At 46.4% G+C, this 14683-nt stretch overlaps 1 protein-coding gene across 1 annotated transcript in view; it reads left to right on the top strand.

Annotated features, from left to right (window-relative positions):
- The window catches only part of LOC131259809 (protein similar-like), a 116448-nt gene that overhangs the window by 34980 nt on the left and 66785 nt on the right, over window positions 1-14683 (top strand). Inside the window, exon 6 of the mRNA XM_058261401.1 lies at window positions 4006-4147. Within this exon, the coding sequence (XP_058117384.1) occupies window positions 4006-4147 (142 nt within the window). The remainder of the gene's footprint in view (window positions 1-4005; window positions 4148-14683) is intronic.

Genomic DNA, 14683 nt, shown 5'->3' with positions numbered 1-14683 from the left:
GCAAGTTTCTAAAACATTTGACAACAACTTTATAAACATACAAGTTGCGAGAGACTAATTTACATTCCTACTTTTATTGCCATTGTTGCAATGTGTAGATTTTCAGCAAATGTGTTGCTCGTTTCCAGTTGGAAAACTTTTTGCGAAAAGTAAAGCTCCAGTTCAAGACATTCCCGAGGGAAATTATCATTCGACTTCAACAGCAAATTGCCGCAATTTGTGAGTGCATTCTTGAGGACCGCCACAATTTGTTTAAATCACAAAGAACACACGCCTTTGCAGCGTTCTTGTCTCCGAGAGGAATGGAATGAAAAGGCATGATGTTCCCGTTTTTCCGATGGTGTGCTGTGCTCTAAACTTTCCTTCCAAAAAACTAAAAACTTATCGGATTGAAAGGTTTACTGCACTCGATTGCGTGGCCCGGCGGCCGACTTCGGGCTAACTTTTTGCCCCGCTCCTTGCCTCTGGAGAAATTCCAAGACGGATGCAATTTTCTAACTAACGCGATGGAAATTTGGCAATTGGTCACGATCGCACTTTGGTTTGGTCGAGGAAGCGACCGTCCTCCCAGTGTCAGTTTATAGGTTTTGACCGGTGAATGTTCGGCGAATTCGGTGTCCCAGCTGAACCGCCTGATGGAATACCATTTTCCACCGCAGGATTGTACATTTCCACCATTCATGCGGCCACACAAAGAAGCCACTAAAGGCGCATTTTACTGGTGTTCGGAATGTCAAACAGGGGAGAGGGAAGTGTGCAGTTTCGTTTGTCTCCTGATGCCATAAAAAGTAATCTTCACAATTTACGACATTCCATAAATCCTCCACGCTGGTGGTGACCCTTCACCTCCTCATTCCCCGGGAAAAACCGCGGGTGAGTGTACACTTGAAAAAAAAAAAGAAAAACATCAAGATATTGCAGGACCAAGAAACGAAGCAAGGAAACTGAAGACGAAATGAAACAATGTTTACATGATTATAATGCGCTCGGCGTTGTGTGTTTATGCTTTATGTTATGGCTAGTTTTGTTTGCTGTTTTTTCCTCCCCCCCCAGCTCGCGGTGAAACAGGGGACCGCATTTTCCCAGGCTCTAATCCATCGTCGCCGCCATCGTCTCTCCCCAATCCCCGCGCGCACGAAGCAGCCCGGTGGCATATTCTTTATGTTGCGGTAGCGCAGAATTATGGCGAACCGAACGCAAACAAAACCGTCCCCTGTGGAAAGGAAAAACAAAACACCATCGGTTGTGGAACATGGTGACATTCGAAGAAGCGTTTTTCCTAACCCCTCCCGCACCCTGGGAAACCCGGTGCTGCAATGTCCTTGATGCTGTTAGTTTGTCCTTCCGAATCCGGCATGGAAAGGAACAAAGGACAAGGGATCTGTAATGCGGGAAAGTGCAAAAAAAAAAAAAAAATGAGAAACCAGCGGATCGGACCATTCTATCGGGCTCGGTAGCTTCATCTTCGGTGCATTAAGAATGCAAGACAATAACTGGTTTCGGGGATGGGTTTTTTGAAAATTCAATTATGCTCAACCCCTAATAAATCTTTCATGGACTTAATAAGCTTATTTAGTAGGTAAGGGATCTCCGGTCTAGGGATGTTGCTAGCTTGTTTTGTTTCAATTTTCATCCGGTTTGTTTATTGCACCCTCGCCAGTTCGTTGTGTTTAATGTTTACCATATTTTTGGGTACAATTTAACCGTATTCTCAATGTTTTAACCACCATTCTTCTGCGATACTTTGCTTCCCAGATGCCGCAATTACTTGGCTAAATAGAAGTAAAAGGTGAAGGTACGAGTGAGCAGCTTGACAAAGGCTGGTGCACCGGCGTTTGCGGTAGCACTAATGCACCGAGACTCGAGCTCCGCAAAGGCAAAAGCTTTTCCGATGGAGCCGCCCAGTCACTCACGCCTTCCCTCCTTGCCCCCCAAAACCCGACGCCGTAGCAGCATAAACCGTGCCACCTTACGATTGTGCATCGATTTTTATAGGTGCACGATAAAATTCACAACAAACGACAGCCATTATTGCTTCACTCAGGCCAAACGGGGTCCGCCTCCACGGCGTAAATTGTGTTTAGCGCCTCGGTTTTGTCTTTTTGCCTTCCCCTTTCCCCTCCCAGTTGCAACGGAATCGTAACAACGGGTTTGCCGGATTGCGTTAGCGTGGCGGTAAATGTCCGCTTACGTGCGGCCATCGAGGTTAAGCCCTAATGGGCTCCCGTTTTAGCCTTTGTTTCCCTTTTGGTGGAATCTCCCATGAGATCGGAAGGAAATCTCTCCGGGGCCGGCAAGAAAATCGGACGCTCGAAGAAGGGCGTTTCTTACCTGCGCTGATGCTTCGGCCAGTGCTCCGGAAGCTTTGATTTTACGATTCACCTTTTGCCACCACCCACCCCAAAGTGCGCCGCATTCACTTCGTCACTGCTTTTTCCTCTTGGGGAGATGAGAATTTACGCGCCGGTCTTAAAAGCTCAATCGATTTCGAGAAATTACCCGTTTGATATCCATTAGATGTTCCTGCCCCCGAACTCTTCAGGGTTTGCCCGGAGGTGAGAAGGGCTTCGGCTGGGTGTTCTTCATTCTATTTATTTCCCTCCCCCGAAGTCGTTGTTGTGTTGATATTGTATCGTATTGCAAGTTAAGGGTTATGATGACGCTGATGACCGGATTGTGCAGCCCGTTTTAGCTCTGGGATTTTCTCCTTCACCAGTCCCGCCGGTCGTGATAACCTGCTGTTAAATTTTTGATTCGGAAATGCGATTTCTTTCTATGCTCGATGGGAATCTACAACAAAGCAGCCGGAGATGTGCGATTCTACCTTTCCCGAACCACACACTTCCGTTCTCGTCGAAGTCAATCGAAAACGAGCAAAGTTTCCCTAACGAAAGTGCGCGCTGGATTTGATGGGTTGCGACCGGGGGTTCATCGAAGTTCTGTCGGTGAACAGTCGTTTGCCGTGAAATCCCACGACTTTGCCAGCGGGTCCAATGTTATTCGGTTTTTGTTTCTTCCCACACGCGATTCAAATGCTAGTTTTCCCGCGCGCTGGCTAATTACAACTTCAGGAACGCGCGCCAACCGCACAAACGCTGGAGCCGGTCGGAAAAATTCACTTAATTTCTGGCGCTTCTGGCGTCAAATTAAAATCCCCATCCCTCCGCCCGCCCCTTACCAGCCCGATGCTGCGTCCGGAACCGTGTTCTAAGCCAAAGTACAAACCCTGGGTTGGAAAACTGTCCGTTTGCTCTGCCACCCGACGGGAACAAACATGTTCAGCTAACAAACGCGCGCCGGGCAGCAAATTAACTAAATGGAAAAGTTTTTCTTTGATTTTCTGCTCCTTGGCGCGCACTTTGGCTTTCGGCAGCGACCCCTGGTTGGTGGTACTTTGGGAAATTAGAACTGCGTTCTGTTTTTCCTACTCTTCCATTCGGTTTTATTCAATTCCCTATGCCCCCGGTCCCGGTGCTAGGGTTTCCCGTTTTATTCGCACGGAAAAATGATCTTAAAAGTTTAACCCATTGCATTTTGCACCTTGCACAATGCCATTGTTCGTGGCGCATCTTTCCAGTGTTTGGAGTGTGCTCCCGAACCGGATTCGGAACTGCACAAAGGAAATCGGGCTTGCGATTGCAGTTGATTGGTTTTTTCGGACGCCGCGTTCGCGTCGGTCGTTCGATCTCTGATTGGTTGGGTTTTGGTGCGAACGTTATTTTGAGTTTTGTGCAAAACATTTCATCCTCCTTTTGTAGCCGGAGGAGTTGATGGGACTTGATAGCAATTGAAGAAAACAATGTTCGGTGGTTGGGAGTAAAACTTAAGAACTAATGTTTTTTTTTTTTGGAATTGTCGAACAAGTGAATGACACGCTTGACCTGCGGTTTCCAAATCAAGGTTTAATTACTTTCCACACAGATAGATTTAACCAGCTGTATTTAAATTCAGTTTCACCTCATCGACTAACATTGTTCGTGCACTTTGCTTATTTTTTCTTTCCAGTGATCAGCAAAGGTCAGAGCGAAACGTGCAGGTATCGGTTCCTCGCCAAAACAGGTGGCTACGCTTGGGTTGTGACGCAGGCGACCGTCATCAATGACAAGCAGAAGCCGCACAGTGTCGTGTGCGTGAACTACGTCATCAGGTAGGTGGTATATGATTTTCTGTTTTCCTTTCTCCGGCAACTGCATCGTGCAACTTGGTCCTGTGGCAAGCTTAGGCTGAGTCGCAGAGAACTAAAATAATTGCTGCTTTCTTATTACTTTCCAATGGACGACTTTAGTTCCAAGTATTATAAGTGGGTGTTCATTATTTGACACTTCTTTGTTGAAATCTTCCATTCCATGGAAAGAACTCTTCAATAAAATTGTATGTAAGGACAATCAAGAACAAACGACTCAACGAAACTTTATTCTGTATCTGTCAAATCTGTCACCTTACCGACCGTGATAAAAATATTTAAAAATTATCTCACCCTCATCATTTAAAAAATATGTTTTTAGGTAAAGTATTTTATGAGTCCTTCGTAGATAGTTAGGCACATGAACAAAGAAATTTAAAAAAAATCAGAAACCAAATATATCTTCCTTAACCAAATCGAAAAATGATCCCCTATTGTTTGCGCGGTTGATACAGTTAAATGAAAAAGTAAATAAATCCATCTATCTTCTTGTGTGTTGGCAAGCTTTAGATCTGAGCTCGGTGAACCATTGTAATGCCCTTTGCCATCGCGATCCAGTCCGTTTCCCTTCTCGCCGAGTAGCCGAGAAGACAAAATCCGCATTGTCACATAATCTCCCCATACGAGACGACGTTGCATTCGTTCTTCGGCTGCATTAAGCATCCGCGCAGTGTAGGCGAACGAACTAAATTTCAATTATGTTTGTGCATTCACCGACAATCATCGGTAAGCTGGCGTTGCCACGGCCTTCCCGCCGCGATGCAACGACACTTTTCCTACCTCGCTCCCTTGCCCCCACATACAGCAGTCGTGCTGCATTGGGGATTCATTTTCTCCGGCGCCAAATCGGGGGATCCCCCTTCGGACCGACCAAAATTGGCGTTCCGTCCATTTTCGTTATCTCTGCTTCGGTGGCGGGAAAAGAAAGCTAGTTTGGCGCGAGATTGTTGCGAGTGTTCCCCCCCTACCCCCACTTTCCCCGCAAGATATAGAGTCAAAAAACCACATCGAGCGAGCATAATTTCCGCCACGGCCAGAGCTCAACAGTTGACACCTTCCTTTGTGCGGTACGACTGCTTGCCTTCGACGGTGTCACTTCGTTTACACTTTCTTTTCTTTCCCATCTTTTCTTTTCGCTACCAAAATTGACATAGGGCGCGGTGCAAGAGATTGGTTGCCCGAGCGCCAAAAACCAACAACAGGTCCTTTCCGTTTGGCGTCGCTCGATACGCTCGAACAGCTCCAAACGGTGGTTGGTGAACAAAGATATGTAACGGATGTGTCCTTCGGAAAAATGGCTCTTTGTTTGCACTCGCAACCCGGTCGGGTTTCACGGTTCCGTTCGGCAGGAAGCGGAGCCCGGTCTGCGATCCCATCTCGTTACGTTCTTATCAGTGGCGGGTCGAGTACTAGTGGCTGCTAAGTCCGGGTCTTAAACTCGGTACCCTGCTAGGAAACCGGGCCGTCCATGAGCCACGAGCTGGACTGTTAATATTTATTGCAAAACCACCCCTCCCGTACTCTTTTCGTCCGGCTCTAGGGTCATTTTAATGCACGTGATTTAGCAATCCCCGGACGCTCATCGAAAATAGATCTTTCTTAATGCTCCCCGTTTTATCTAGTCCACGCTTGCCACGGGTCAGGACGCTGACCTGTTTGGCAACAATGGTAAACCTGATTAGCAGAATGTTGCTTCATCCTTAGTTACTTTACCGCTTGCACCACCACCATTAGGAGCGAAATTTGTGAACTCACAGTTATCGTCGTATACGTTTACATGTCGAAGGACTCATAAATGTCACCAAATTATCATATTACGCTAACGATTTATCTTTCAGCTGTGTTGCGAAGGTAGGTACGAGCATCTTTCCATTTCCATCTTCTACCTTTTTCTTTTGCTAGAACCTTTCGCACTCGTCCGCCCAATGCGGCAGACGTTCGCTGTGTTCTGGCTGTAATTTAAATGTCGTAAATTGTATCTTGATTGAGTCCGAGATTTGCGCTGCTACATATGTTCGCTGCCATTCTTGTGTGTGTGTGTGTGTATGCATAAGCGCTCGAAGAATGTGTGTATGTGCTTGTATGCAAATACACGCTTTTCTTCCTCCCATTATTATAAGCTGGTTGTTGCGGTTTTTCCTGAGTGGAAACGCTACAGCTTCAGCCGATGCAGTTGCCGTTATAAATCATGCGAAGAGGGTGAAAGTTGTGATCCCCCCGCGTTGAAAAAGTAAACCCGCGAAACGTAAAAGATGCTGCTGTCCATAATGGAACCGAAAAAAAAAATCACACTCACTCTTTATTCACCAAGGTACGGCTTAGGAAAACGAAAACAAAAACTTGGGAAACACTCTTTAAATTTGGGGTTGGAGTCGAATATCATGAAGTGGTGTCTTTCGAGCACGTCGAGTGTGTTTCGTTGGGAACCCTCGAATGTTTCACTTTGTTGTCGTATGCGAGGTTTTTCTTAAAAGTTGGTGCTAAATTACCTTAACGATCTTGAAGGTAGAACGTTTCACATGCTTTGAGATCCTCCCGTTGTTTACAGTTTTAAATCATTGCCCTAGCTTTTCTTTCCTTTTTGTTTATTTACAGAGTGTCAAACTAAGCGATGAAATCTTTGTCCCTTTAGTTATTACAAGGCGACAACTGTTCGATATTTGATAATGTAGTTCTTCCTTTTTTCTTCATCTTTGCCAAAGGAGGTTTCATAAATTTTATGTTTCGTATGCTTTTTCATTTGTTTTTAAAAGAGGTTTAGCTACTCATTTATGTATAATTTAGTTTTTAAACCTAACTGTGAAACCACAGTTATCAATCATTCGCTGATTGCTCTTCAAGCAATTAATTAAAGCAATGCTCATTTCATCATAAACGCCAACGGTACTCAGGAAGGACGTATCAGGAGTTTTCAAATGCAAACAGTAAAGTTGTGTCGGACGAACTACGCGAAAGCACTCGAAAGAGTATGTTCAATTGTTGTCGATTGATTGATTTGTTGGACACACTTCACTATAATCCGCTGGTGATAGTGGCTATCAGCAATTAACTTATGGAATTCTCCGTAGGGCTCCGTCGGGACGGAGTGATCGTTATGTTTGCTGATTGGTTTGTGGCCGATGCTCGAAACCCACGTTTCTTCGTGGCGCCTCTTAATCAGTTCCGCATGGCACCAGATCCGCCACACGATAAGCGACGGTATGGGTGTTTTGACGTTTGTTTTACTATTCCTATCGTGGTCACTTGTCCCACAGTGCTCAATCGCTTTGCGCTAACTTTACGCATTGTGAAAACATAACGCTGGTGACGAAGCGCTACAGCGTTTGAAGATCGCATAGAGGGGCCTATAAAAAAGGATAGCAATAACATCACCTGATGTTGAACCTCGTAGGTGCTGCAAGAAGGGGTCGGAAGGGATCACGCGGCCATACAGACAATCGCATTCTTATTTGCCAGGCTGTACACACTTTACGCATGCTACGGCTCGCTCACTCAACACGAACCGGGATTTTATATTTTTCCCCAAGCTAACACGTGCCTTGTTTTCTTTCCATTTTATTTGTTTTCTTGCTTACGATCACATGGTACGAGGCAGCGTCTTCGTAGGGAAAATTCGTCTCATCTTCCTTTCGTACGCATCTGTTTTCCTTCTTCACTCCTGTTACCTTACCTTAACTATTTGACGATCAAGGCGCTCCTTACATCATACGATCGAATGGCCCGGTTGTGAGTGTTTTTAACGTCTTGTTTTTGTGCCAGCATTACTATTTCATTACACTGTCATCGCACATGGTTGGTTTAGGGTTTTCTGCGTCCGGCCTTCGCCGGTTTTGGGCCCTCCTTGCTTCACACCAGACAACGCTCGAACGCTTCGCAAGCGCCATTACAATCAATTAACTCGAATCAAGCCATTCAGCATCAAATCTGCACCCGTCCGTCCGTTTTCCTCCGAACCCCGCCCGGCGCGGGGGTGTTGGTTACTGGGGGAGTCGACTTGACAGTTGTGTCTCGCAGCAGCATGAAAACACCACGTTTTCGTTTATGATTGTCACCTCGGCCGTTCATTCCGCTGGTCGGGTTGTCGGTTGGCGCTCATGGGACGAAAGCGACACGAGGTTTGATGATCGTCTCTACCGTGTCTTCGCCCACAATCCCTCGTCCCCCTCACGGCAGGGTTTATGATCCGATCCTGCGAGATCTTGCGACGACAATGGGCAACGGAAGGCGAACGGAACCTCGCATCCGATTCCGCTCTCAACCGCTGTTTGTTGTCATTTTGAAACGAAAGTGAAAACAACTAAAATTAGTAAACCCGGTCCCTTGCGCCCCCTTTCCTACCCTCCCCGCTATCCGTTTTAAATCACAGCTCGAGTGTAGTGGTTCTGAATGATGAATACCGCTGACACTGCTTCCACTATTCGCCGCCCATCTCTGAGGCCAAAACCAACTGAACTGAAGCTGTCAGGAATAGTTGAATAATTTATTGCTCCCCGGGTGAAGAGGGTGATCTTAAATACGGGGCGAATGCTATTGTGTTTTGTTAGCGTCGGTTTGTCTTACCCGGCCTCCCATTGTACCCCGCTGTTCCCCCACCAGCCCGGTCCACACCATCCTTCTTCGTATTTTGGCATGTTTGGGCACTCTGTTTTTCGTTCCTGAGCGTCCGTTGTTACGATCATACGATTGGCCAGTTGTTGTGGAGCGATATATTTAGAGAGTCGTCATGGTACGCGCCTCGCAGAGTGGCGACAATTCGCGCCACGAGTTCTGCACATATGGACGCGGGGAAACCAACCACCAACAACCCGCTCGTCGTTCGTCTTCATTCGAACTAACCGAAACGAAATGTCCGAGTGCCCAGTCGCCGTTTGGGGACGGATCCGGTTTTCGTTGGTTTTGCTGCTCGGTCGGAGGAAAAATAGTTACATAAAAATACAATCAAAGCGACGACCGGTGTTTTAACCAGTTTTGTCACCCTTTGTTTTCCGTATGTTTGTTTCTATGCGCGCCCAGCTAGCGGAAAGTGCCAAACGAAAATGGTTCACACCAGAAAACGCGCCTTGTGGCCAGCAGGAGGATGGAGGCGCCTTGTCGGGGATCGGATCGGCGGGAACAATTCACTCATGTGTCCCTACCGTGTCTATTAATAGATTTCATTAATATTTTCGAACCCTTCACCCCGTTTTTTTGGCCGGCCCAAGAGTAGGTGCTGTGAAAAGCCACGCCCGAGGCGGGCCTCAAAGCAGTATAAGACCTTTCATCACCTCCTTTCGTCACCGCGCACCGATGTTAGATTAGTTTGGCATCTTCTTCTTCTTGGCGTAACGACCTCTTGGTCATGCCTGCCCGTTAAGGGCTTACGAGACTTGTTTCCCTGTTGTACGTGGATAGTCAGTCCTCTCGTACAGGGGAGGGTCCGGTCTCGGTTGGGATTCGAACCCACGCCGTCGAGGTGGTGAGCCCCGGCGCTCATGGGCCGATTTTCTAACCGGCGCTACCGCTCGGCTGTCGCGGACCCCCCCCGCGGAGTTTGGCATACGGAATGATATATTTACCATACCGTGCATTCGTGTCGGGCCTGCCAGTGTACGACGTTGGAGTTGGTAAATTGGTTGAATTCCTGTTGTCTTCCGTTTGTGAAACATCTTAACCAAATCGGACGATTCGGAAATAGTTTTTGTACAGTTTAAATTAAAAACAAAAAAATACTGATGATAAATTTTTCACACATTCTACCTCAGTTTAATTGGAGGAAGGAAAAATGGAACGATAACTATTGACTTGTACAAATTAGCTCTAACGCCCAGTTTATGAAACATGAGAATATGTCGGACGGTTGGCTTTTTCGTAGCGCTTGTTTGTTTCGAACGAACGAAGCTAATTAGTCTCGATAGTGTTACAAAGACGGACACGACGTGGATTGTGTTTTATGCTTCCACGAAGCAAACCATTAGCGTCACGCGTGTTATGCTTCTCGGTTATGTTTTGCGAAGTGAGTTTTACGACCGCCATCGAGCCGCTAAGTATGATTTTAAACGTCGGTATTCTAAGGTTTCTGTGACAGCTTGAACGGCGATCCCCGGGTACATCAAACACAAGTTCTGTACACTAAAAATAAAAAAGAAAATAACTAATGCTGGGAGTCCGGATGATGGGAGTCCGTTTCTGACAGGGCGGGTCCGGCGATTGTAACTGACAGCAAGTTATTTCGTTAACGATTCGCTCGATTGCCGCGACGTGCCGTCACACAGGGGGCTATAAACATGATCAAATATCACCGGGAAACGGCGACCAGTGGACACCGATATCGATCGCACGACGGGCGGAAAAGTCGCACCCGTACCGTTCCGGGCATGCCTATGTCGAGGTAGCCGTCATATTTAATACACAAAAGCCACGAAAAGCCCGATTTGACGTCCGTATGGCGGTGACAGGAACCCTGGCCCGGAAACGAACCCGGAAGGAAGTGCCGGACAAGGGTCGTTCTCGTTTCTCCTGCGTTCGGGACGCCGGAATCGGGAGTTATAAAATCAATACGCCATGTGTCACATCATCTGTGGAACGACGTATTACTTGCAACAGCATGTGTGTCTGTGTGTCAGAGCGTGCGGTAATGACAAAAATGTCAGAATCATACCGGAAGTTCACAAAAAGAAAACGCCAACCTTCCCTTAAATCGCTTGTAGCGGATCCTTGTCCCAACGGTTTTCCCATCCATTCGGTAGCGGCGTTCCATCGCAAGTGGATTTCTTATTTCCGGTATAATGTGTGTGTGTGTGTGTCTGGAACCGAGAGCATCCAAATGGCAACCTTCGGAATGGCCGTACCAAATGGTCGATACTGGATGGAGTTCCTTTTTCCTTTATTATCATGTGGCTTCGGTTCACGCTTCTTTTGGTCTGTTTGATAAGCTTTCAACGCTGATGAAAATGAATGACATTCCCTAACGAAGTGCTGCTTCATTTGGTGTTGTTCTTTCTCTTATCTTAAGAAGGAAAAACAGAATTGGACCTTTTGTTTCGCCGTCACTAGCTGGACAACGAAAAGTGCTGTAGAGGTTTGTAGTCAGGAAAATGGGTAGGAAATCGGTTGCTAACAAGATGGTGTTTAGTAAGCATTGCTTTTAACACCACCACCACCACCAGTGTGCTATGCCGATTGTGGTTCTGTTTATCTTCATTTTTTTCTCAAGCTGTGCCGAAACGTTAGCGCAGCAAACGTTGGCGTAGGTTTGGAAAGAAAGGTTAAGCTTTGATTGGTGCAGTGATCATCTTCGCCCATTGTTATTATAATAACATCTTTCGAGGCCCCAACAAGCTAGCTAGAGTTTTGGAAGGATTTAGCTGAACAAAGGGGCACCATGATGTCCGACTTGGTGAGAGCTTTCCCTGATTCGTTCCTTATCCCATCGACCCTAAGAACCGGGTCGGGTTGATTAGCGTCCGCCTTGCGATTGCGGTGTAAAACGTGTCGTGTCGTGTCTGCTGCAGCGACGGAATTTTCCACCCCGGGGTCAAAAAGCGACCCTCGTTTACATGCCGTCGTCCATTAATGTCAAGTATGGAGTGTAAATAACTTCCCGTCCACAACAAAGCGCCGTATGCAAATAGTGCTCCCGCTCGGGACACCCGAAGTTTGGTGGGATCTGTTTCATTTCCAAGCACCATAATTAAGTAAAGTCCGTCGTGTTTGGGCCACCTCAAGGCCTTACTCTTTTCAACGTGCTACCACTCGGAAGCAATTAACTCCCGCGTGCCATCCTCGATGTGCGCCACAGTAAGTCGTCGCTTGACGACCTCGTCGAGGTATGTGGGACCGAAGGAGGAGCGAAGAATTTCATTTCAGGAGATCCCGGTGAAAGGTTCTGAAGAGGGAAGACATAATTGACAATTCGTCTGCCCACTCGTCGGGCTCGGGGCGGGGACCCGAAACGCGGGGTCTGAAATTATCGTCAATAAATAATGCCGCGACCCACGGTTGGGTACCGGGTTGGGGAAACTGAATGGTTTTCACGTCTTCAAGCCACCAACCGCCTGCTGCACGCAATCGTGCGTGTTAAGGTGATCAGAAACGAATGTCTTATTATTTGCGCCTCGCGTGCCCCACGCTTCTCACCGGTCGACTTTATTGCGCCACCAGGAGCCATTGGCCTGAGTGTCTTTTTTGGAAAAAAGGCTCTATTTCCGTGACAGAAAACAAGCGTTCGGCAGGTTGTCTATTTTTGTTGAGTTGAACAGGTCAGGATTGACGAGTGGCGCTTTTTCCCCATTCCAAAATGCCTTAAAGATAGTTCCGAATGTTATTTGTTCGTGATCGAGTAATGACATTTACGTTGTACTACGTCGGTGGACAAACACCAAAGTCAATCAATTACTGGGCGCGGGGAAATTATAGTCTCAATAAAACAAACAAAATAGTAGAAACCAACATAAGCATAAATGTATTGGATGTTTTTTTTCGAAATTTCCACTAGTAAATTTCAACGCACGAGCTGGGACTATACGTTGTTGTCAACGCTCGAACGCCTTCTAGCGTCCGTCCAAAACGAATCCAAAAATTTAATCAACACCAGCTGAGCCACTTGAACCTGACCCGGTCTCAATTGTGGCCTATAAAACTACTTACCGCAATCAATCGACCGTTCTCGGAGGGAGTAACACGGGCAGGAGGAAGAATGCCGTGGTGAGGGAAACCGTGAGGCAAGGCAAAATTCCAAGGTTACCAAGTTGTCCGATACGTTTGGGTGCTGCGTTAGAAGATGTTAGCGTGTGGCGATGGTTGGTTTGCATGAATTCGGCAGAACACATCATATGGAGATACTCCGAATGCTGAGTATCGTTGCCACCGTTTTGTCTTTGAAACCTGAACCAAGCGTGTTTCTTGTGTTTGACTAAGACTATCGCTGACTCGGGTTTCTAATTTGATTACAATTTCCTAGGGTCTTTATTGTGACATACAACAACACGCCTTATTGTACTATTGACGCTCCACTGCTGGACGTTTGTGCTCTTGAGCCTAGAGGTGAAGGTGGAAGCTTAAATTAGAGGGGCAACGTATAATAGTATACTAGTTCATTGCGACATGCACCGACTAAACTTGCCTTTCTGGTGCCAGAATTAATTATCAGGAGTTAAATTGAGTTCGAGTTCTTTAACCGCGTATTTCAATACCTTTCACAAAGGCTACTTCCACCAACACGGTTACGAAGTTGCACACTGATGGGGGTTTTTGGTTGTACTTCAATAATGAAGGTGATAAACAAGACCATACCAGAGTAGTTGAGATGTAGACGAGTGTTGTAGCAGGTAGCGTTTCATTCCTTTAATAGAGCATGCTTATGGAACCTATCATTAAAAGCGAATAAAAAACACGAAACACCCCAAAGTATTTATTACAAAGCCAATAACCTCCCTGGGAGACGCAAAGGAAATAAGGAACATACTCGGTAAGGACATCAATTAAACTACTTACGGTACCTAGTTGGAAAAAAGTGAACGAAGCAAAACATGCTTTCGTTTCGATCTGCATAACCGCATTGATCTTGATAAAGATTAATCTTCCCTCCCGTTTTATGCGCTATTGCAGTTTGTTTTAAATGTGCTTCTCTCATATCACTCCGTTCGGACGTCATTCGCGGCAGACATGCACACACGATAGTGGTCCGCTTCGAACTGGTTTGAAAAACGTGCATTCATCCATTTGTTGTTTGTATGATTTTCGGTCGACCTCCCCGGAGACCTTTGCGGTCGCCGTGTGATGCCCTCGTCAGTGCGTTTTCAACTCGGTGGACTATTGATTGGTGCACTGATTGATAGTATTTTATGCACTTAGCGTTAGTTGATGTTTGGAGCGGTTTAGTTTAATTTTGTTTGTTTCGTTTCTAGCTTCGCTTATTTTAGCTTAACCTTCGCGAGACAGGAAGTTTGCCTTTATCAGCCCGAACAGGCTCAGAGACACGTAATCTCATGCAATCTCGAAGACGTGCATCTACATCTGGAACTAGAAAATAAAGCATGCACTCATCTGCAAAGTTTGTCCACTCGACGATTATTCAAGACCTCGTAAGAAGGCGCATTCGATCGCAAGAAAGTAAATTATTCTTAGCCGAATTTAAAGTGCTTTAAAACTTAAGCTTAAGTTCTCTATCTTGCACTGAACCTTAAAGCAAACATGCCGTAGGCCGTGCTTTAAACCAGGACAACGTACCGCTCATGAGTGACAGCTTGACTGACGCGTTGGCGACAAGCAGGTGGATCCATCTCACGTGGATCGAACCGAGCCAGTGTTCCAGTTCCTAAAAGTGTAAGTAAGTAACAAAGATGTGAATATTTCCTCCCACCAACCGTTTCCTCAGCGATGCTGTGAATAATTCATGAACCGTTCGCGATGACGGCTGAACGCAGCTGAGCCGAAGAGGTGCAATTTTCCGCCAACGAAACCTCCTCCCTTACTTTTGCCAACTTCCCGGAAGTTGATGCGGGACGCGTTCCTTAACGAACG

Source organism: Anopheles coustani, chromosome 3 (assembly GCF_943734705.1).
Source record: "Anopheles coustani chromosome 3, idAnoCousDA_361_x.2, whole genome shotgun sequence".
In the NCBI taxonomy this organism is placed as follows: domain Eukaryota; kingdom Metazoa; phylum Arthropoda; class Insecta; order Diptera; family Culicidae; genus Anopheles; species Anopheles coustani.
The sequence above is the reverse complement of the archived record's forward strand: the minus strand, read 5'-3'. Positions and strand labels throughout refer to the sequence as shown.